The sequence below is a fragment of the Crocodylus siamensis genome, unplaced genomic scaffold (assembly GCF_052110815.1).
Source record: "Crocodylus siamensis isolate JL-2025a unplaced genomic scaffold, ASM5211081v1 HiC_scaffold_52, whole genome shotgun sequence".
Classification (NCBI taxonomy): Eukaryota; Metazoa; Chordata; order Crocodylia; family Crocodylidae; genus Crocodylus; species Crocodylus siamensis.
Genome location: NW_028324462.1, coordinates 9,943 through 32,206, shown reverse-complemented (window position 1 = coordinate 32,206; position 22,264 = coordinate 9,943). Strand labels below are relative to the sequence as shown.

Here is a 22,264-nt window from a genome sequence, read left to right as displayed (position 1 = left end):
GGAGGGGACGAATACCACCTCTGCCCAATGGGGCCACCACAACTGAGCTGGATTTGGGGCCCAAGGAGTCTGGCTCCTGGCTCTCAGGTGACGGCACTAACTCCCGTCACAGCTGGAAGGGCATTCGGGATGGGAAGGAGTGGAGACCAGGTGGGCAGGAGCCCTGCCATTTCCCAACGTGCCCCTCCACCCTCTGCTCCTCTCCTGCATCTGGGCATGGCCGGGGCAGCAGACGCGGGATTGCCCTATGCCGGGGGGGCCGCTGTGGGGTTTCTTGGACCTCCTCAAAGGCCCCGTGTGCTGCTCACCCGGCACGGCCTGGCTGGGGATGCCACAGCAGGCAGCCCAGCCCAGCCCACGCCACGGTGCTGAGTGTGAGGGGTGAAGGTGGACAGGGACGTCTCCAACGGCACAATGTGTCCTGCCGTCCCTTCTGCAGCACTGAGGTCTGAGCCCTTTCTTGTGCTGACGCTCAGCAAACTGCGCTACGTGCTGCGGCTGGTGGAGACCAGCCAGATGAAGCGGGCAATGTGTGGAGGTGAGTGCCAGCCCCTCCCGCAGGTGCCCCAGTGCCCCCCCAGGGCCTAACCCCAGCCTGGGCCCCACTGGAGGGTGTCACACTGGTCAGGGGGCCTCCACTGCACCCCCTGGGCCTGATCCGACCCCTCGCGGAGAGCGGTCCCCTCCCCGGGCTGCTGGGAAGCGCTGAGCAGTGAGCAGGATCGGGCCCTTTATGGCTCTCGCAGAGGATTTCCTGGGAGCCGTCACCCAGGCCCTGAAGCTCTTGGACCAGGGGCAAATGGAGCGGCTTGAATCCTAGCTGGAGTCCCTGGTGCCTGCTCTACCTGTCCCAATTTCTCCATCTGCCCCGAGCCACGCGGGGGCTGCCGGGCCATTGCCATGACCGCCAGGCCTGCGTGTCCTGCTGCTACCTTCTCGCTCCGACGTTGCCCTGCAAACGCCTCGTCTTTCCCCCCCTCTGCAGTGGTGCAAGGCTTTGCTCACGCTGCCAACATGAAGTTTCGGCTCAGGGACGAGGTCCTGTTCCCCATCTATCGTGCGGCCAACTACTGTTCCCACGTGCTCCCTTTTTTCAATGTCATGAGCAGCAGCTGGCTGAGCAGCGAGGACCCAGAGGTGAGGGCTGCTGCCTTTCTAAACCTGCAGCACAACTGTCACGCGTCACTGTGTGTGCATGTCTGTGCAGTTGTGGCAGGGAAGACCCCGTCTGCGGGGTCGATATCACGCGTGTGAGAATCTGCTTGCCCGCAGGCAGCACGCAGTGTGTGCGCTAATGGGTGGCAGCGAGCACTGGGGTAGGGGCAGGGCCTTCCAGGCGTGTCTCTTTTGGTGCCCGGGGGGTGGCAGCAAGGAGTTTGGTCCCTCTGCACATGAACCGGGGCACATCCGCAGGTGGGATCCTTGAGCCAGCCCCAGGGCCATGTTGCACAGCCCTCCCGGCTGCCGCGGGTGGGGACATGCAGACAGGGCTGGTGCAACGATGAGCCGAGGGCGCTGCTGTCCTGAAAGGAGGAAAGCTGCGCCTCTTGCTCATCCAGAGCAACCTGCCAGCAAGTCTGTGCGAGGGACTCAGTCCTGCCTTCCCTCTCTGCAGCTGCAGCAGGCTGCGGTCCAGGCCCTGGGACCCGCTATGGGTCTCTTTCTGCATCACGAGGGGCAACACGAGACTGTTTTTGAGAGGCTCCCCTGTCTCCTGCAGCAGTACGGGGCAGGGGTCGACAACCTTCATGTCACCGTGGTGAGATACTGCCTGGGAAAGCAGCCCTGGCCCATGCTTGTCTGCGCGGGTATGGGTGGGTGCGAGGAGAGGTCCTTGGCTGTCCTCGCTGACCCTCCCTGTGACGGTCACCTTGTGTTGCAGAGTCTGAGCCGGGTCTTGGAGGTGGCCTATGATTTTCGGGTCCCGCTCCCTGATGGGCAACTCGAGAACATCTGCCTCGCCCTGCACGACCAGGTAAGGGAAGGCCGGTCCTGTACCGCTCATCCTGGGGCCCAGCAGGGAACCAGATAGACCCAGCTGACGGCCGTGCAAAGCCCCGCTCTGCTGGTGCCCTCTGCTTGCCCGAGAAGAAGAAAACAGGCTGTGGCCTCCTAGTCTCCCCTCAGGCCAGTTCAACTGCTAGGGCAGGTCCATGCGAGTCGGACCCAGAACGATCCCCCCGTGGCACGAGTCCAGCCAAGAGCAGCCGTGCTGCTAAAGGGACTTGGAGGCAGGGATCCCCTCTGCTTTATGGTCTGGACCGTTGCGCTCTTGGCTCTTGCTGTGGTGGCAGTGATGTCTCCTTGGGCTCAGGAAGACTCTGGTGCAAGCCATGGAAAGTGGGACTTGCGGCTCCATGCCACGCTTTCCCCTGCACCCAGATGGGACTGTGGAGCATCCCTTCCCTTCCTCCCACAGGTGTGTGATCACGCGCAGGTGCCGAGACCAGAGAACCACGCCAAGGTGTTGTACTGTCTCGGTCTGCTCGGTAAGGAGAAGAGAGTCCAGGTGCCACGGGGGTTTCCTTCCAACCTCCCCGCCCCGGGCCCAACCCTGGGCGGGGGAGCGGGAACGAGGAGCGCTGAGCTCACCGAGGTTGTGCCCTTCTCCCCTGCAGCCGGTCTCTCCCCAGACCAGTTTGTTTCCCTTGTGGGCTCCTGGCTCCAGGCTGACAAGGAGGCAAGCCGTGTGGCGTCCCTCTCCATCTTCAGCGGCATCCTTGCTGCTGACCGTGAGTATGGCCAGAGCAAACGTCTTGGCCGCCGTCTCGGCCGACCCTTCAGGCCCCGCGTTAGGACTGGCCAGGACTAATAACCCGCCCCGCTCTAGCGGCACTCAGGAGCCCTGGCTGCGGAGAGCTAGAGCCAGACCTCCGGCCTCTGCGGCTCGGTCCCAGAGGGCCAGGAGCACCCCGAGTCGCGCAGGCGTGCTGGGGCCAAATCCTGCTCGGACACCTTTCCTGGCCGCACTCCCAAGTCAAGAGGTTTAAGGAAACCCTTGTTATGGCCCGAGAGACCTTCCCCGGTTGCAGAGTAGAGACAGGGGCCGTGCGGGTGGCCACAAGCAGGTCTTCGGAAAGCGGGGTGCCTCTGGCTGTGGAGGTGAGCGCCCACAACAAGCCCTCACCGTGCCCTTCTCCTTCCAGTGCCAGAGATGCGGGAGAAAACAGGTGAAATCGTGCAGGCCGCGAGGGGCGTGCTCGGCGAAGAGAGCACCGAGGTGAGGCGACGTGTGAGCGGTGGCTGTGCCGGGGATGGCACGTGGACCTGGCGCCATGTTCCCAGCCCAGACCCTTGGGTCTCGTGTAGGGAAAACCTTTCCTCCCTCCCAGCGTGCTCAGGGCAGGCAGCGCAGGGAGTCTGCCCCTCCGCGTCCGTGGCCGGGGAGAGTCGGGGGCCGGGGAAGTGTTATCCCTCACATTGCCGGTGGGTGGGGAGGGGATCTGCTTTCCCTCCACAGCCAACATGGGGCCACCGAGTGTCGAGGACACATTGCTGTCTGGCCTATGCACATGGGCCCCTCTGTATAAACCCCAGAAGTCAGATTGGAGGCCCGAGGACCCTCCTGCCTCCCTGCCACCCTGTCCTAGGGCCGAGGGAGGGTTCGTGCCATGGCCGGCCCGCTCCACCACGTGGGCACAAGGGCGGTCCTCATTCCCGCCTGTCCTCTCCTCCCTCCCAGGTGAAGAAGGCCGTCCTCCATTTCAGCAGGACGCTGCTCAACGTGCAGGGCCTGGGGGAGTGGGCCTGGGAGCTGGTGGCCTATATTGTCAAGCAGGCCAGCTTGTCTAGCAGCCAAACGGTAAGAGAAATGCAGGGTGGAGACTTGGTGCTGATGTCCGAGCAGGGTGGGGCCTGGCACTGGCTGGAGCAGGAGCACGGGGCGCCCCGGGCAGCCAGGCAGAGTCACTTGAACCAGGGCCAGACCAGCGCCACTGCGACAGGTGTAAGGGAGCGCTGCTGATGGCAGTGGAGCTACGCCGGGTTTTCCCCAGAGTCGGCAAGACCGGACTCTGACCTGGACTCTCTGCATCTCCTGGGGGGCTGAGATTTCCCCCTTCAGGCCCTGAGGAGTGAGGGGAAACCCTGACCACACGCTGTGTCTGGGAAACGGCCTTGAGACCAGAAATGCTCTCGTGTAAAGACAGACTCCCGAGGACGTGTCTCGGCGCCCAGGACCGAGCTCGCCAGTGACAGAGTCACGTTGAGGGGACGCGGAGGGTTGAGCTGGCTGGGCCCCCGGGGCAGACGGAGCGGGGGGTGACGCCTGCACATCGGCGTGCACTGCGCTGCATGTGAAGGGTTTTCTGGGGAGGACGAGGGAGGGAGGACGTGGCAGTTGTCAAGACATAACTCAAGCTGGCTGCAGAAGAGATGGAGACTGAGTGTCCAGCCAGCATCTCTTCACTACTCCTGAGCTTTCTCTCTGTCTCTTGTGCAGACGTCCAAAAACCTTTGCAGTCCCGATGCTGAGGAGGAGCACAGCATCCGAGCCACCTGTGTAGAGATCCTGGAAAATGTGGATGTGTCAGTCCATGGCATGAGCCAAGTAGGTGACCAGCTGGTGCCCTGGCATTATTTCATAGATTTCATAGACATTAGGGCTGGAAGGGACCTCAGAAGATCATTGAGTCCAGCCCCCAGCCCAAAGGGCAGGAAGTCAGCAGGGATTCTAGCATCCCAGCAAGATAAGCATCCAATTTGCTCTTGAAGGTGTTCAGTGTAGGTGCTTGAACCACCTCCCATGGCAGGCTGTTCCAGACCTTGGGGGCTCAGACAGTAAAGAAATTCTTCCTTCTGTCCAGCCAGAAACGGTCTTGCAGGAGTTTGTGACTGTTCAACCTCGTCATCCCTTGGGGCGCTCTGGTGAACATACGTTCCCCCAGATCCTGGTGGTCACCCCGATAAACTTACAGGTGGCCACTAGGTCACCCCTGAGCCTGCCCTTTTCCCGGCTAAAAAGCCCCGTGGCTCTCGGCCTGTCGTCGTAAGGTCTGTTTTCCTGATCTCTGATCACACGCGTGGCCCTTCTCTGGACTCTCTCAAGCCTCTCCACATCCTTTTTGAATTGTGGAGCCCAAAACTGGACGCAGTACTCCAGCTGCGGCCTCACCAAGGCCGAGTACAAGGGGAGAATGATGTGCCGGGATTGGCTTGAGAAGCATCTATGGATGCAAGCCAGCATTTTGCTCGCTCTAGTAGCCGCAGCATCGCATCGCAGGCTTATGTTCATCTTGTGGTCAATCATGGCGCCCGAGTCTCTTTCTTCCATAGTGCTAGCCAGCGTAGCACTGCCAAGCCTATAAGGATGCTGCAGGTTTTTTCTCCCAAGGTGGAGAACCTTGCATTATTCGGTGTTAAACACCATCAGGTTCTCGTCCGCCCATTTGCTGAGCCTGTCAAGGTCAGCCTGGATCACCCGTCCGTCTTCTGGTGTGGATGCTTTGCCCCAACGTTTGGTGTCATTGGCGAACTTGGCCAGTCCGCTCCTGCCTCCAATGTTCACATCATTAATGAAGATGTTGAACAATATGGGTCCCAGGACAGAGCCTTGGCGGACCCCACTGGTCACAGGGCACCACGATGAGTGACTTCCATCAATTCCTACCCTCTGGGTCTGACCACGGAGACAATTCCCCAGCCAGCCAGCGGATCGTGGTGGAGCCAAGGCCACAACTGGCCAGTTTCGCCAAGAGGTGACCATGGGATACCAGATCAAAGGCTTCTTTGAAGTCAAGATATAGGACATCAATCTCTTCTCCCTTCTCCAGGTGATAGCTCACCTGGTCATAGAAGGAAATGGGATTGGTCAAGCAAGACCTAGCCGCAACAAATGTGTGCTGGCTATCCTTCAGGATGGGCTTATAGTTAGCCGGATCCACTTTCCTGCCTTTCTTGAAGATAGGCACCACATTGGCCTTCTTCCAGTCTTTGGTCGCTACACCAGAGTGCCATGAGTTAGCGAGGCATTTCCTGGGTGCAGGACAAGTGGGAGCTGAGTCGGAGCTGTCTGGCTCTTCTCTCCAGGTCTTATGGCCCCGGCTGCTGGAGTACATCGTGCCGGCTCAGTACAGCTGCACTCTGAGCCCGCTGTGCCGATGCCTCGGGGACCTGGCCGAGCAGCAGCAGTGGGAGGGAGAAGAGGCGCCTCGCACACACCCCAGCGAAGGAGGTTTGCAATCCGGATGCCTGTGGACTGAACCAGCGCCAAGGGCCTCTTGGAAGAACTTGACCTCTTGTGTCCATAATGCGAGGCCCAACGTCGGGACTTGCAGTTGGGTCATTACGACCCGGGAGGGGGAGCCAGGCAGTGTGGGTGCCCCAAACCCTGGGCTACCCCACATTTATGCTGTGCCATAGGGGACTCCCAGGGCCTTTCTGCCTCAGCTTCCCCACTCATCCAGTGGTGACTGAGCAGCGCCTGCCTCACAGAGGGGCTGGGGGTGAAAGCTTCCTGGGCAAGTTGCTCGCGATCCAGACACGGGAGGTGTCAGGGAAGTGCCAGATGTGCCCAGGTCCCAGAGCATACGTGGGCGGGCACATTGGGGATGGACGGGCTTGTAGCAGCATCACCCTGTTGCAAAGCAGTCACGCATGGCCATGGCCTTTCTCGTTCCAGCCAAACTACCCAGTGCCCAGGGGCTGCTGGCACGACTCCTGGTGAGTAGCCCTGGAAAGGTTCCTGCCAGCGGGGTGGGGAAGGGCAGTGGGGTGGGAGGCACGTGCCCGTCGCCTTGGCTGGAGGACCACGCTCTGCCTCTTCCCGCACGCAGAGCTGCCCCGTGTTGGCAGAGCTCCCTGCCCTTGGCAGAGCACAGCCAGGCTCGGCCCCTGCCTCGCAGCCTGTGGAGGGGCCAAGCACAGCACGTGGCCTGTGTCTGATGGCTGAAGGCTGTGGCCGTGTGTGCTGGAGGCCAGTTTCCCTGCTAAGGAAAGGCATGCAGCCCCGCTCCAGAGCTGAGCCCCTGCGTCTCTCTCGCTGCCAGGTGGTCGCCTCGGCCCTGGGCGACAGGAGCCGCGCGCATTGTGCGCTGCGGGGACTGTGGGCTCTGCACCGCACGATCCACCCTGCTGTTGGGGAGCACTGGAGGATCAGCATCCCCATCCTGCTCATGACTATTGAAGGTAACGACCTTTGTTGGAGCGCGGCGATCTCTGCAGAATGGCAGGGGCGGGGGAAAGATGCCGCCGCCAGCAGCTCCCCGTGGTGCCGTTGCCCCCGCCCCTGCAGCGCCACGTGCCTGAAAGCTTCTGCTCTTTGCCGCAGGGGCCCAGGGGCCAGACAGCATTGAGGCTGATGGGACCCAGGGGAGGGTTTGCCCGTGAAGGGCTCCACCAGAGCACCAGTGCAAATGCTGGGCACTTTGCCCTTCTGCGAATCCCAGTCCTGTCCTGAGCTGTGCTGAGCATGTCCGCGAGGTGCTGAGCACCCTCCATTCCTCTTCCGGCCACGTCTGCAGGGACCGGCTGTGTGCAGCTCCCAGGCCCGTCAGCATGATACATGCTAGAGCCCTTGCGCTGGACCCATTGAGCATGTGGTGCAAGGCCTGTGACTCTGGGGCCCCAGGAGGTGCCAGGCTGCGGATGCAGGAGCTTGCACAGAACGGATGCCCAGGGAGGCACCCGGGACTCTTCTTGAGTGCCGACATCAGTGTCATCCTGCTTGTTTGCCTCCCACTTTCAGGAACTGCTGAGACCTCCCAGGACAATGTGCGGTGGGAGCACCTCCTGCTGAAGGTACGGGATAGCTCGCAGAGCTGTTGTGGCAGCCGGCCAACCCGGGTAGGGCTGTCTGGGAAGGGGGCGTTCCCTCAAACCTCAGGGAAATGAGGTGATGAGTGTCAAGAAGGCAGGAGGAGTCCAACTTGGAAGGTTTGCCAGTCTCCTTGAGTTTGGCCTGACATCCAGGGTTGTCATTTGGGGTCATGCAGCCTTTCTCTAGTGTCTTTGAGCTCAAGAAACGGAAGGGGACTAGGCCTCGCTCGGGGCTTCTTGGGCGTTAGAAAGGGCACGGCCGAGGGGGAGGACAACGACAAGGACTCCTCAGCCCATGCACCCATCCCTTTGCCCCCAGTTCCTGAACGGCACACTGACCACCATTGATGACGGTGCCTGGAGCAGTGAGCTGATCCTGGAGCTGCAGCAGCAGACGGCCGCCTACGCCGGCTCCTCCCCGGAGAAGGTGTGTGCTCCTGGCGATGCCTGGGTTTCTGCACCTGTTTCGTGGTGCTGGGGCAGGAAGGCTGCAGAGACTTTTTCTCCCGAGTTTGTGCTTTTCCAATCTCTTTTCTTGATCCAAGGCATGGTCCTTGGTCCCCTACCCTCTTCACTGCCCCAAAGGGAGCTGCTCAGAGGGGCTGCCTCTGCCTTTAGTTGCCGGTTCCTGCGCTGACTGGGGCGGGTGCTGGGTGCTGGGGCTGGACTCTTGGTCCTTCCTGGGGACGGGGTGTTTCTGGGCTGCTCTTGTCCAGACCAGCAGCGTGCCGTGTTCCCCGCTCTTTGGTGATGTTGGTCTCCTTCTTGCAGACTTTCCTATATAAGGCACTTGGTACCACACTGGCCTCTTGTCAGGAGGTTGCCTACGTGAAATCCCAGCTCCAGAAATTTCTGAAGGACACAGATTACACGGACGCTTCTGAGAGAGAGGTGAGGACCCTGTTCTCTCCAGACACGGCCAGGTTTCCCTGACTCCTCCCCGCGTCCTCACGTCTCTGTTGCTGGTTTGCTCCATGGCTTTCCCTTGGCCTTTCCCTCGGACAGCCCCCTCGCTGGCTCCAGGTCGGATGCGCAGTTGTAGCCTCAGGGGACATGGGGAGGACGCTCGGCTCTGGCGGCCAGCAGGTCACACTCACTCGCCAATGCATTTCTTGGGTTTCAGCAAGTCGTGAGCATCCTGGCTTTCTCAGCCAAGGGCCACCTGGACCTCACCCTGAGCACCCTGGAGGACTTTGGTGCTGCCATGAGGAAAGTGCAGGTGTCTGGGATCGTCAGCTTCCTGCAGGTAATGGAGCTGGGGGCTTGCTTCGGCTTCCTCCCCAAGAAACTCTGGAGAAGAAGAGCTTGGCAGTGGCTCCTCTGCCCCGTACCACCCTCTCCCAGGGCACGTGCTCCACAGCACAGGTCTGCTGAGACGCAGGGGAGCACAGTTTGCACTAGTCACATTTCTTATGCCTCAGCTTCATGCGGCAGCTTTCAAAGAGCCCCTTTTGGGCCCGGAGGCAACTACATCTGTTGTTCACCCACAGCAAAAGATTGTGCAGTTTTCACACCTTTCAGTTAGCTGCGGGAGAGGAGACATGAGCCCTATTGCCCAGCCTGAAAGTACCAGCTCCAGGTGCATGGCCCACATGCACTCGCAGCTCCCTGGGCAGGCGCTGGGGAGTCTAAAGGCACCTGCATGTTTGCTGGGAAACGGGGCCTCAGCTTCTGCACCAAGCACAGCAGGCAGGGCCACCTCCTCCGCACACAGAGACGTGCAGGGGCCCTCCCAATGCATTGTGCCCAGGGACTCGTTATGGCCAAATGCACGAGGCGGCCCTGGAGCAGGGACTGGGACCCAGTACTCCCCCCCACCCCCGCCCCACCAACAGGCCTGCTGCCCCAGGTCCCAGCGGTCACCAACTCTCGCCCGCCCCTGCCCCGACCTCCACGGCTCCGCGTGGCACCGCAGCTCTCTCTGCCGAGTCACCCGGGTGCAGGACGGACATGATGAGGCCTGGGGGCATCTGAAACAAAGCACTGGGGATGGTGCAGTGAGAGCTGTGGGTCTCCTGGGGCTGGCAGGGAGAGCTGGTATCGCTGCTGGGGCAACTCCCTGGTCAGCAGTGATTCCTACTGGGGGGCAGAGACCATGAGAAGCCCCGGTGTGAGTGTCGTGTCACCCCTGCAGGACTTTCAGCAAGGGAGAAGAGGCAGGACCCACAGGGCCTTGATCCTGGCCTACAGCCAAATTGCTGTCCAGGCCCCCCAAACACAGCTGCTCCCCCGCGTGGAGCGTGACATCACCAGGAGGGTCCTGCAGCACTACGTGAGCAGCTGCCAGGTAGGAGCCTGGGAGGGCACCGTGGTGGGAAGAGGCCTGCCGTGGGTCTGACGTCTGCTCTGCACCTGGCTGCCTGGATGGCTCTGATGGTCTGATGCCCCTGAACTCCTGCCTGTGAGGAGCATCCACGTTCATCCTCCTGGGACGCTGGGCAGCGGGAGGGACCCACAGATGGAGGGTGCTGGGATAGACACTCCTGACAACCTGTCCCGCTCTGGCGGGGCTTGCGCATTCATGCCCTTGCGCTGCTCCGCCGCTCTCACCAGCCGGGCCGCTGGTTGGACCTGGCCGCGAGCTGCGCTCTGGGGCCGTTCCAGGCGCTGACGGTAGTTTTGCATTTCATTTCCCAGGTGCTTGGCATCACCATCCTCAATAAGGTAAATGTTCAACGACCCCACCTCTGCTCATGCGCTTCCCAGCCCCTAACTCCCCGTGTCACTGAGGCACGATGACCTGCCCCAGGCGGGAGCCCTGCTGCTGCCATGCACCTTGTCTGAGACGGGTGTGGGCCCGGGGCTTCCTGGGGCTTGTAGACATCTCTCAGGGATGCAAAGGAGGCTGCCTTTCATCCCTGATCTTTACCTTCTAGACCTTGGTTCTTCTCCGCTCCTCATCCCTTGTCTTTGTCGTTCCCCCATGAAATTCAGGACCTGGACTTAAAGCTGACCCTCATCCGGGCAGTCACTGAGATCAGCCGTGCCATCCAGGACGCCGACGGCTCCCAGAGCTTCCAGTTCACCTACAAAGAGGAGCTGCTGGGGTACATGCTGGTGAGTGGGGAGGAGGCCGGGGGCCCAAACTGCGAAGGACCTGGTGGGAACCTGGTTGGGGACTGGTTGTCCCGGGAGCGGCTCTTCTGTCTCCTGGCTGCGGCGGGATTCCTGGAGTGCTGTGAGAGGTCTGCGTGGGGCCCGGAGAGCTGGCACCCCTCGCGGCTCCCTCGGCACGCCCGCATTGTGGGCTGCTCTTGGAGGGCCTTGTCCTGAGCAGGATCCTGGCAGGTCAGCCTGGTGGGTTTGTGGGGGCAGGCTGCTTTCCACATCCGTTTTCGCCCGAGTCACATCTCTGTTAATGCCTTTTAGGACTTCATCAAAGAGGAACCGATGGACTCGCTGGCCTCTCCTGTTCGCCTCAGGGCCATGCTTGCCATTAAGCACCTGAGGTAGGTGATCCCTGCCCTGGCTCTCGGCGCTGGGATGCCCTGCTAGGAGATGAGCTCCTTGCTTAACCCTGTGTTGCTCTTCCTGCCAGATGTGGAGCTGAGAGACTCATGCAGGGCTCAGGCCACAGGCTGCCCTGCCTGCAGCGGGGTGCAGGGGGGTTTCCATGTGTTTGGTCCGCTTGGGGATTTGGATTGAAAGACCTGGAGGTGGTGGTGGTGGGACAAGTAGGAGTGGTGGGCAGTGCAAGAGCTTGTCAGCTGCCATGCCCAGGGGCATCTGGATTTCGGGTTCCAGGTTCAGATCATACCTGAGCACTAGACCCACTCTCCGTTGGGGCTGGCGGTCCGTGTGACGGAGGGCTTTTCTTCCTCTCTTTCTTCTGCCAGCAAGGTGAAACCCTCCCTGAACCGGGATGCAAACAGAAACCTGCTGGAAAACTGCCTCAGGTGCCTGGTACCTCTCCCAGCTGTGCAGCTCCTGAGACAGGCGGGGGAGACAGCTCAGGACTCGTTGCAAATACAGGTGCACCTAAAGAGCTGACTTGTGGCCTCGCCTGCTGGGACCAGCATGATCTCCAGCCGGCCCTGGGCCTGCCAGTCACCCCCGGCCTCCCCAAATGGTTCTGGGTTTTGTGAGCACGCTTCAGCTGGCCCTGAGCGTCCCTCTTGTATCTCCCGCTTGCAGTCCTTGCACGAGTTGTCCATGCAGGCCTTGGGCGAGCTCATGAGGGGCCTCCTTGAAGAAGACCCCACTGAGAGCTGGGCCATGGAGATGTTCCACGTGAGTAGCCAGCGGGAGCAGGCAGAGCTCTCTTTCCTTGGGCCCAAGAGACAGGGAGGAAGGTTTCCTTCAGCAGGGCAAATGAGAGGGGAGTCTCCCAAGGTGTCCTTGGGGGTATGGGCCGGCATGCCATTGCCACCCCTCGTAGCTGCCCCGAGTTGTGCCAGGGTCACTGCACGGGTCCTCCGGCTTCAGGGCAATGAAGGTCCCCCTGGGATGTGTCCAGATGGTGAAAGGATCAGGTTGCTTGGAGGCATGGCAGGGGCGATGGTGATGTCTGCGGTTGAAATGGTTCATCCGAGCTGTTTTGAAGGTACCTCTGACAGTCGTCTGCTCTGCCAACAGCTTCTTGAGCCATGGCTTTCAGCTGGCAAGGAGTGGGAGAGGGAGAGGGCCTTGCAGGGCAGCGCCCAGCTGCTTGCCGCCTGTCGCGAGGCAGTCTACTGCAGAGTAAGTATGGGCCACCTCTCTCTTGCCTTGGTGTCCTCGTGGCAACCTGCCCCGAGACCCAGACACCTTCCCTAGCAGACAGGGTCCCACAGGGATGCACTCCTGTTCTCACCTTCCCAGGATCAGAAACTTGAAAGTCAGTCTAGGCAGACCCAGGCACATTTCATTCATTTCTTTCTCCTTTTTTCTCAGCTGCAAGAGCCCTTCGGGAAAACTGGGTTCCTGCTGGGGCTGCTGGCGCCCTACACCTGCGCCTCGCTGGCCACATCCCGGCTGTGGGCTGCTGACTGCGTTGCCTGCCTCCTCCACATACAAGGTGGGGGCACTCGGAGTAGGTGCCAGGAACTCTGCCCTTTTCTCCCTCTGGAAAGCCTGCTCCTCTCCTCTGTCCATTCACTGCGATCTCCAAAGCCCCGTGACTGGCCCTTGGACGATCTCCTGGGGGAGAAGAGTCGCGTGGGGAAAGGCTTGTAGCAGCCTCTCCCACCGCACCTCCACCCTCCTGAAGTCACTCAGGCCTCAGACGTCACCCTTGGACCGCACTGCCCATGGCATTGCACGTGATTCCTCCATGGAGCCGCGGTTCTGTTTCAGACATCATTACGGCCCTTTTTCCTCCTTATTTTTCCTCCAGATCAGTCCGTGGGCAGGGATGCAGCAGAGGAGGAGCTGAGGGGTATCCAGGAGGAGCTGAAAGCCTCCACCTCCGAGGCTGTGCTTGCAGCATCCTCCCGCATGGCCAAGGTGAGTGTCTCAAGAAGCTGGTGTGGGGGCTGTGGGGACCGGGCGTCCTTCACTGTCCACTCCTTTGCTCGCACACGGTTTGCCTCCTCCTTTGGAGCACATGGGGCAGGCATCGGGGACGATTATTGTTCATCCACTGCCTGCTGCTGTTTCCCCATGTGCCTGGTAGAAAGAAGGAGTAAGAGCTAGATTAGAAAGTTATGTAGATACTTCTGTCCTTGCACACAAGAAGAAACCTTTGTCAGTACAGCACCCGAATGAGAGCCGCAGCCAGGACTCGGTGGCCTCGTGTGCCTGCTTTGACATATCCTGGGGCGCAGCTTGGCTGTGTCCATGCGGTGTTGTCAAATGAGGCTTTCTCCATTGAAGGCGGACGCAACATTCAAGCACAGGGTTTGCGTCTTGCACGTACACCATGCTGCCACAGAGCAGAGGCTTCTGCACAGCACAACTCTTTAATATCAACCTTGAACTCTGGGGTAGCTGCCATTCCCAGCGACGAGCTAGATCCCTTAATGGAGCATCTGCTCATGACCCGTTGTTCAGCAGCTCTTAGGTCTTCCCCATTTTTCTCCCCTGGAGAAGAACTTCAGTGCAGCTTCTCTTCTTTCAATTTGTCTCCAGGTCCTTGGAAAATATTTTCCATCGAGCCAGACCCACGACTTCATGGAGACAATATTGAATGGCATGCTGGGTGCCAGCCCCACATGTGCCACAGCAGGAGGACATTGGCTCCTGAGCATCATCAAGGAGCATGGAGGGGCCCTGCTGGAGAAGGTACAGTTGAAGCTGGGGAGGATTTCTGCATGAGCTTTATGCTTTTCAAATGCTGCTTTCACGCGGAAGGAACAGCGATCTTACCGCTGATCCCAAGACATGAAGCAAGGGCCATTTCCCTTCCTAGCCTGAGATGGGTATGAGCGGATCAGGGGTTGTGAAGTTGGTGGTGCTTGTTGGTCCTCATCTGAGCACCCCCACAGGCAAAAGGACACAATTAGCTTCTTAAATCAGCTCCCACAACCCATTGATATTGGTTGGGGTGCTTGCACGAGCATGCTGGTTAAGGCAGGCAGAAATCGGTCCCAGGTGGCACATGCCATTTGGCTGTAGGTGTGTGCACATGGGTGCGCGAGGGGCTGAGGCTTGTGGGTTGGTGGGTGTCGGCGCACGGGTAGCAGCACCCACTTTCACCCCGAGCAGGGGCATAGGGACGTGCTCATTGCTAGGGATCTCCCTGAGGTGGCAGTGTCTGGACACTAGTCCCTTAAAGCAAGGGATAGCTAAGATGGCAGCATCTTTCCAAACTGTGGGAGGGATTGGTTTGTCTTGTGCTGGCTGAGTGAGCAAGGGGCCCTTGTTCTTCTTACTTTCCCTCCAGGTGCCGGACATCCTGGGCACCATAATTACCCGCATGCCCGCTATGCAGGAAGGGGGCATGAAGGGCTTCCTGCTGGAGGCTGTGGCCAGTCTTGCAGGCTTCCACGTGGAGGCAGTCACCAGCATCCTGCTTGGTAGACCTCTGCCCATGGACAGGTACTTGCCACTCCTCACCTCTTGTACCGAGGGACACACGCAGATCCCACAGCCTGAAAAAGGCCGTAGAGGGTCAAGCCGGGTGCAGATCCTTTGGGATGACTTCCAGAGAGCCAATGTCCTGGTGGGTTTGTGTAGGAAATGCCAGGCTTGTGCCTAATGGCGTTGGCAGAGGAATCTCTGCGACCCAACCCCGTCCTGCCCCAGCAGCGCCCTTGGCCTTTGCTTCAATGCCCCGTTGCTTCATGACAACCCCAGAGTATCCGCAGCTCATCTGTAATTTGTATTCAATTGCAGTGACACCTCTGAACTGTGGCGGGCTCTGAGTGGAGGCGATGACTTCTCCCTCCACGTGCTGCACTTACTCCTCGCCAAGCTGGATCATCGGGCTGAGAGGGAGAGCAGCTCAGCGGAGGACACCGCAGCATTTGGGCCGCTGGCAGTAAGTGACAGCCCAGCCCCAGGTGTGCACGGATGCGACTGGGAAGAGATGGATTGGGAAGGGATGTGACTGGGAGGAGAGGCAATTGCTAAGGGAGGTGCTCCCAGGGCTGTCCTGTGCTCTCCTGAATGCGAGAAAGAGACCTTTGGGCTTGGAGTTATGGATTTCCAGATGTCTTCCCCAGGCTGACTCTGGTCCTCTCTCTCCCTTCAGGCAACGTGTGCTGCCTTGGAAATAATCAGCACCCTACCGTCTGGCCAAGTGCTGGCGGACATGCTCCCAGCCACGCTGTGTGCTCTTGTGGAGCAAGTGAGCCGCACCGTGGGCCAAAAAATGCCAGCGCCCAGCGGGAGCCTGTGCAGCACGCAGCTGAGGGAGGGCCAAGGCCACGGAGTGGGCAACCCTTGCAGGTAAGGGGCAGGCTCAGACTGCTGTCCCAGGTTTGGCCTCACTTCAGGCCTGCTGCCTGCAGGGTGATGTCTCCTTGCCAAGGGCTGTGCTGCGCTGTCTTAGTCCTGGCAGCTGAAAGACACGGGGGCTTGTCTGCCAAGGGCCGAGTCTGACATGTTATGGCTGGAGGGGGCCTGTTTGATCCTCCCGTCTGCGCTCTGGGGCAGGCCAGGCAGATTCAGCCAGGGGCTCTGAGTGCAGGCATCACCACCTCCATCAGTGACCAGCACACGCTGTGCTCCCAGGTCTCGGGACCTAGGCACCAGACAGCTGCACGTTTCTGTGCTCTACAGGTGGCCTTTGTCCTTGTAGGGAGAGAAACGTGGCTGCCCATGGCTGCGTGCAAAGCCCAGCCCTCCCTGTCCCTGCCAGGGGACAAAGGCATGCGAAACAACGGCAGCCTCGGTTTGATCCGACCTGTCTGCCTTAGCCATGGGGAAGGCTTGGAGAGCAGAAATAGCAACCCTTTTGGAGACCTTTGTCATCCCTACAGCTGAAGCTGTGGGCAGGCAGGGCCTTTTCTGCCTTTGGGGGCCAGGGACACGGGTCTCACACAGCACTTGGCTGGGTGCGCAGTAAGTGCCTAAGCAATGCCCCTCGCGAGGGACAGGGAGTTTTGGTCCTGCTCCGGCTGCAGCATCTCCTTACAGCCCGTCAACGTGGCCGTCTCTTTCCCCAGGCTTTCCATGGAGGCCCTGGCCTGCGCCATTGCCAAGGGCATAGGGGAAAGTGTGGCCGCATCCCTGTGCAAAGAGGGAACGTGGCCTCTGCTCGAGTGCCCAGAGACACACCACGAGGGGGTGTGCCAGCTGGCCAGGTAAGAGGCAGGCTGCGTTGCATCTGCGCCCGAGGCGGCGGGAAGAGCGGTGGAGGGGGCAGTTTCCGTGCTGAAGCTGCAGGGTCGTGTGGGGCTGGGGACAGGGAGCTTGTGCCCCAAGAGATGAGAGTTGCCACCTCCCAGCAACTGAGTGCTGGCAGTGCCCCGCCGGTCCCACAACCAGGGCTTTTCTCTTGCAGGGCTCTGCTGCCGTCGGGCATGGTAACGCCCAGTTTCAGAAGGGAGGTCCTCGAATGGGTGAGGGCTGGGTCACCAAAGCTGAGGCTCACAGGGACAGCCTTCCTCAGCCAGGTAAGGCCCCGTAGACAATGAGCAGTGTGACGGAAAGGTGGCTGTTTGCTGCGCTCTTTCCCTGGCCAGTGCCCCGGCCCCTTCCTAGGAGGGAGGATCACGAGAGGCAAATGAGTGTTTTCTCTTCTGCCCTTGTCCGTGCATCACCACTTCTGCCACATGTCAAGGAGAGGGATTTCCTTACCGAGCCCTCATTGTAGCCAGCAGCTCTGAGTTCGGTCCTAACGAGCGCATCCTCCGTGTGCACCCAGCATCCCAGGAAGACGCTGCTCTAAACCAAGCAGTGCCCCTATCTGCTCGTATCGGCACCACCTCTCCCGCTCACGCTACGCCCCTGTCTTGATGATTGCCCTGGCTCTAAGCAGACAAGCATGCCCACGTCCCACAGGAGAGCACCACGTGCTGAGGCTCTTCCTCGTGGGGTTTTGGGGGTTTCCGCTCCGGCACGGGGGACTTTTCTGCGGCAGGGCTGGGCTCTTGGCAGGGACTGGGCTGGATCTCATGGACGCTTTGGTTTCTTTTAGCTTACGAGCGACCCGTCCATCCAAGACGAGGACCTGCTGACGCCAGCCCTCCTTCTGCTGGCGGAACGAGCCAAGGACCGCGATTACGCCGTTCGGCAGATGGCGGCCCGAGCCCTGGGCAACGTGGCACGTGGTGCCCCTGCGCAGGTGAGGTCGAAATCCCTCTGCGCTCTCTGGAACGGAGCTTGACCGTAGAGACCGGACAACGAGGCAGGGCTGAAAGGGTTCACCCCCCCCAAATATATCCAGTGTTGCTCTCTCGCCCCTTGTGGTGTCTCTAGAGACCGTTGGGGTGACAAGTGTACTTTCGGTGCAGAAGTGGGTGCCTTGCGTCTCACAGGCGGACGGGAATGTAGCCGCGGGGGCTTGCTTGGTCAGATGAAGTCCTGAACGCTCTGGGTATAATGGGGAAGCCCAGAGGTGAGGAGCGCAGGCGCTGCTCAGTGTGTCACGTCTTGTGTTTGTGCAGCTGAAAAACCACCGGACCCTCATCCTGGACACCCTGATCCAGGCCTCCTTTGTGCCAACTGTAGACGAGGTGATGACCGAGGGCCTGATCTCGCTGGCCAAGGTCCTCAGCCAGCTGGGCACCGGTACAGGGCCTGCCGTTCTGGCTGTGGGGACACACGTCAGGGCCTTTTTCGAGCACGTGAGTGAGCACCACTCCCCATCCCCATTTGAGTGCTCTTCGCTGTGGGCCATGGCATGGGGGATGCTTCCTGCCCCTTGCTCCAGTCTTCCTGCCCCTGCTGTTCCCCACGCTGCAGCTGAGCGCCCCGGCTCTCGGGCAGCCCACGTGGGGCAGGAGCAGGCTGGCAGACCGTCTGGCAGGCTGGAAACCAAAGGCTCTTGTCAGGAGCTGTGCCAGGCCCATGAGAGAGAGGGGTGGTTGTGACCCCACTGGGGTTTCTTGTCCACAGAAGGATGATGCCCTGCGGACAGCCTCATTTGCCCTGTTCGGCACCTTAGCGGGGTGCGTACGGAAACAATGGCGAAGCTGGTATAAAACCCAGGTGAGGCAGAGCTGGGCCGCACTGCTGCTGCACCTGCAGGACCCCAACAAGGAGGTGGCCAAGGTAAGGAGCGGTGACACTGATGTCCTCAGCCCCCCCAGGACTCCCCCGTCCAGCCCCAGGGCAGCTCTGCCATTCCTGCATCCTGTGGTGGCCATCCCCTTCCCACTGGGCCGGCTTCATGCAGGCACCTCCTTGAGCTCAGGCCTGCCTCCCGGTCCAGGGCAGGTTGCACATCCGACCCCTGTGCATGCAGGAAGTCTCCCCGCATGGCTTTAGTGAGCAGGAGACGGGGGTTAGCTGCAGGTGCCACCTGAGAGGCAGGAGAAGTCCTCCCTTTGCCCACTGCCACTCCTGTGTGCCTAGTGCCAGGCTCCTCCTGGCCAGGCCCTCCTGCTCCGGCCTGGGCCCAGTCCTGGGTCAAGAGGCAAGCCTTGGCCTCTGCTCAGCAGTCAGCAGGGAGGTCAGAGCTGGTGTGATCGTGTTTTTCAGGAGTGCAGAAGAGCTGTGGGCCTCTGCTGCCCTTACCTGGGGCTCAGGACGGTGCAGGGAGTCCTGGCTTTTTATGTGCAGGGCTCAGGACAGGTGAGGATCAACGTCCTGCTGCGAGACCTCTGCAGACACTTGGTGAGTGAGTTTGTGAGCGGCAGGGGGTGAGGGAGGGCAGGGCTCTTTGTGGGATGGAGGGAGGGACCCGGGGCACAGTGCCAATACCTGCAAGGCCCGGGTCCAGGACCACGGGGCAGATTGCTGCTTGGTGCTCCTGTTTCCTCCTGATCTGGACCAGCGTGTGGTGCGAGAGGTCTTCTCACCAGAGGGAGCTCACGTGTCCTCGGTTCCCTCCAGGTCAAAGAAAAACCGGCACTCCTCGAGGGTCTGTGCTATACGACCAGGAGGTACTACACGAGCTCCTGGCCAGAGATCAGGGCAGCAGCAATCAATTTTACCGGTGAGAGAGGATGCCTGGTCCCCTTTTGTTTCCCCCCGTGAGGAATGGTAAAGCTGTTGCTGAGCAGGATCAGGCTGTGAATCAGCCTGTGCCTCAGGCTCCCCAGAAAGGATTGGGAAAGCATGACGCTCCCAGTGTTGCAAGGCTGGTGTGGAGGGGGAGTCAACCAGACAGCACAGCTTGGGCCCTGGGCTGTGCTTCAGTCATCCCAAGTGATGGAGACGTGTCTGGCACATGGGCACCCGGCACGGCTCAGGATTGCTTAGCGCCACTTGATGGGGGAGGCAAATGGGATGGGGCAGGGGCCTCCTGGGCCGCAGCGTGCAGGACTGTGTTGGTCATAACCGCCTGTCATGGCAAACACGGTACAGGGGAACCAGAGACCTGCCCTGGGGCCGAGTTCTCCTTGCGCCCTGACCGGCGGAGGCTGATGTGTTGTCCCTGTTGTGTGTTTAGGCATCATGCTGGAGTACAGCAGCCCAGAGGCTACCCGGTGGCTGAACATCGCCCACCTGCAGGGCTGTAAGTCAGAAATCCAGCCCCTGCCCTTCCCTTGTGGAGCCCACAAGGAGCCGAGAGGCTGCAGGACCCAGAGAGACCACATTGTGCACTGCCCACCCCCACATCTCTCCTGAGCCCCTTGCCCAGGGATGACCTGCCTGTGGCGCTGCTTGCAGGAGTGGCTGGTGCTGCCCCGAGTTGGGAGTGTCCGTTCATGAATGTCTCCTCTCTCCTTCCAGGTCTGAGGTCTCTGGAGAAGGACTCCTCACCACTAGTCCAAGTCACGGCCACCCAGGCCCTGGAGGCTATCGCTAAAAGCCCTTGGGGAAGGGTACAACCTCCAAATGAAAACCATGGGCGTACCCTGCCCCGGATATTTTCTAACCTTGGCTTTGGGTGCCTGAGGCCCCGAACAAATTGAGAGGAAGCTCCTACGTGTGCATGTGTGTGCACACGCACGATTTCTGTAAATAAATCCTGTTCTTGGTTCCTCTGGCTGTCGTGGCTTGTGCCTTGAACACGGCAGAGAGAGCGGGGCAAAGCCTTGTAGCTTTGGGAGCGTGTGTCTGCTTGGTTGGGGCGTCTTGGCATTTGGTGGGGTTGTGTGGGCAGTGAGGTGGGCACTGCTGCTGAATTCAGGGCTTAAGTGTTACCACGTGTTAACCAGGAGGTGGGGCTCTCCTGGACACGCAGGCTAGTTACAGATGTTTGGAGAGGTTAAATTGGGTTAAAAATGGCCACCTGATCTAACTTAGTTCACTCGGGTGCGGACCTTACACGTAGATTGACCTAACTAGGGATCTAAGTATGAACTTTACAGAAGTTCAGGAAGTTTGGTTGATCAGGTTGCCCATTTAGAGACCAAAGTTAACTCTATTTGTGACGTGGTCTAACAGACCAGGCCTGACAAGAGTGATCCAACTGAAGTCCTGTACAGCCCACAGCAGCAGCATGTCTCTTCCCCGTGCACAAACCTGGGGGGCACGTGTCCCCCGGGGCTCTCCTGAGGTGCACGCCCCCTGCTTACCTGGGCTCCGAGCATCCTAAGACCTGCCCGCAAGGCACCATTCATCCCAGCGCCTGCCCCTGTCTCTGCTCCGCACCCACCCTCAGCATGGGGGCCTTGATCTGCACCCCCCATTCTCCTTCCTCTTCCCCCACTTACCTGTTGGGGTGGGCAGTACTGCACCCCTTGTATGTAACTCCTTATCTAACATATTCCAAAAATTACACAAGGAACCCTGTTGCACAACTACAAGGCAAAGGCATAATGCCTCAAAACTCCCAAAGCTGCTCCCCTGCCATGGGCAAAGCTGGGGGGTGAGAGCTCTCCGGGCTGTACCGTGGCAGATGCTGAAAAGTGCTCAAGAGATCTGAGGAAGAGGTCCATGCCCCCCGCTACAAGGGCAGGTGAAGATCCCCACCGTCCATACTTGTCTGATGACGGGGTCAAATTCCTTCCTCCTCCCAAATGTGGCAGTCCTGGGGCAAGACCCTCTCTCCAGCTACCTCGGGGTTGTAATTGCAGCAGGAACATAGGCACGCCCCAGTCAAAATCCCACCTTTGGCTTCAGCCAACAACCAGTGAAAACAAAACACCTATACTAACTGGAGGGTAAAAACTCATTCCCAGCCCTGTGTGGCCAGCAGTAAAGCCAAGAAGCCTGGGAAGAAACAGACCCAAACCTCCGTCCTGCGCTGTGCCCTGGGGACAGCAACCTGGGTCCGCACTGGGGCTGGATCCGGGGTGGGGTGGTGCAAGGGTTGGTGCAGGCTTTGCTCTTAGACAGGTGACTTCACTTCTGCCAGCATTAAAATGCTTGTTCTCTCCTTGTGCCCAGCATCCCAGGCAGTGCAAATGGATCTGTGCTAATGTCTATTTTCTCAGCATGGGGAAAGGAGAGAGTCTGGGGCTGATAGTGTTTAAATTCCCTCGGGGATCCAGGGCCAGGGCTGGCCCAGATGAGAAGCAGCTGAGCGGTCCTGCCCCACGCGCCACCCCCATCCCAGGCACAGGCAGGAGGTGGCAGAGGAAATGGGAGGCCTGCGGCGTGCTTTGGCTGTGCTCCCGGGGGCCACCCTGGCATGGTGGAGACAAGAAACACGACAACATCGTATCACCAGCGCGACCAAGCGTTTCACTAGCAACTAAGGGTCTCTTTGGAAAGGAAAGAAATCGAAAAGGGAAGGAGAAGCTTAGTTTAAATGAAAATTACATTCTTCAAACTGAAAGAGATGGAATTGTGACAAGAGCAGAAATGACCAGTTTAATAAGATTCAAAATAAAAATTGCAGAGAAGCAAAACGAAATGTGAATTGAAAGTACAACTGATTTTACAATGACACAAACAAAGTTTTGCAAAAACTATTCAATACTTGTGCATTAAATTTCCATTCAAAATGAAACTAAATGGCATTTTCAAATGAAAAGGAAATTTCAGTTAGCAGGAAAACCAACGTTTAAGGGTGTTTCAACATGCACATTTCACAAGTGAAATAATGCAGAACACAGGTGAACTTAGAAGCTGCCTCCAAGTGCGACGA

At 59.5% G+C, this 22,264-nt stretch overlaps 1 protein-coding gene across 1 annotated transcript; it reads left to right on the top strand.

Moving 5' to 3' along the window:
- Window positions 1–6: 6 nt before the first annotated feature.
- Window positions 7–20,184, top strand: LOC149851894 (maestro heat-like repeat-containing protein family member 2B). The gene is made up of 38 exons (XM_090030257.1): window positions 7–538; window positions 986–1,137; window positions 1,616–1,759; window positions 1,883–1,975; window positions 2,420–2,489; window positions 2,619–2,732; window positions 3,147–3,220; window positions 3,683–3,802; window positions 4,442–4,549; window positions 6,028–6,172; window positions 6,620–6,660; window positions 6,987–7,125; window positions 7,685–7,737; window positions 8,075–8,182; window positions 8,527–8,646; window positions 8,879–9,001; window positions 9,890–10,042; window positions 10,393–10,419; window positions 10,690–10,812; window positions 11,125–11,204; window positions 11,592–11,727; window positions 11,890–11,985; window positions 12,331–12,435; window positions 12,628–12,751; window positions 13,070–13,179; window positions 13,804–13,956; window positions 14,558–14,712; window positions 15,010–15,154; window positions 15,368–15,564; window positions 16,284–16,421; window positions 16,622–16,733; window positions 17,258–17,404; window positions 17,727–17,906; window positions 18,178–18,333; window positions 18,763–18,897; window positions 19,117–19,219; window positions 19,676–19,741; window positions 19,960–20,184. Exons 1-38 carry the CDS (start codon window positions 415–417, stop codon window positions 20,139–20,141), a joined length of 4,551 nt encoding a protein of 1,516 aa, XP_089886383.1. The 5' UTR covers window positions 7–414; the 3' UTR covers window positions 20,142–20,184.
- The last annotated feature ends 2,080 nt before the right edge of the window (window positions 20,185–22,264 follow it).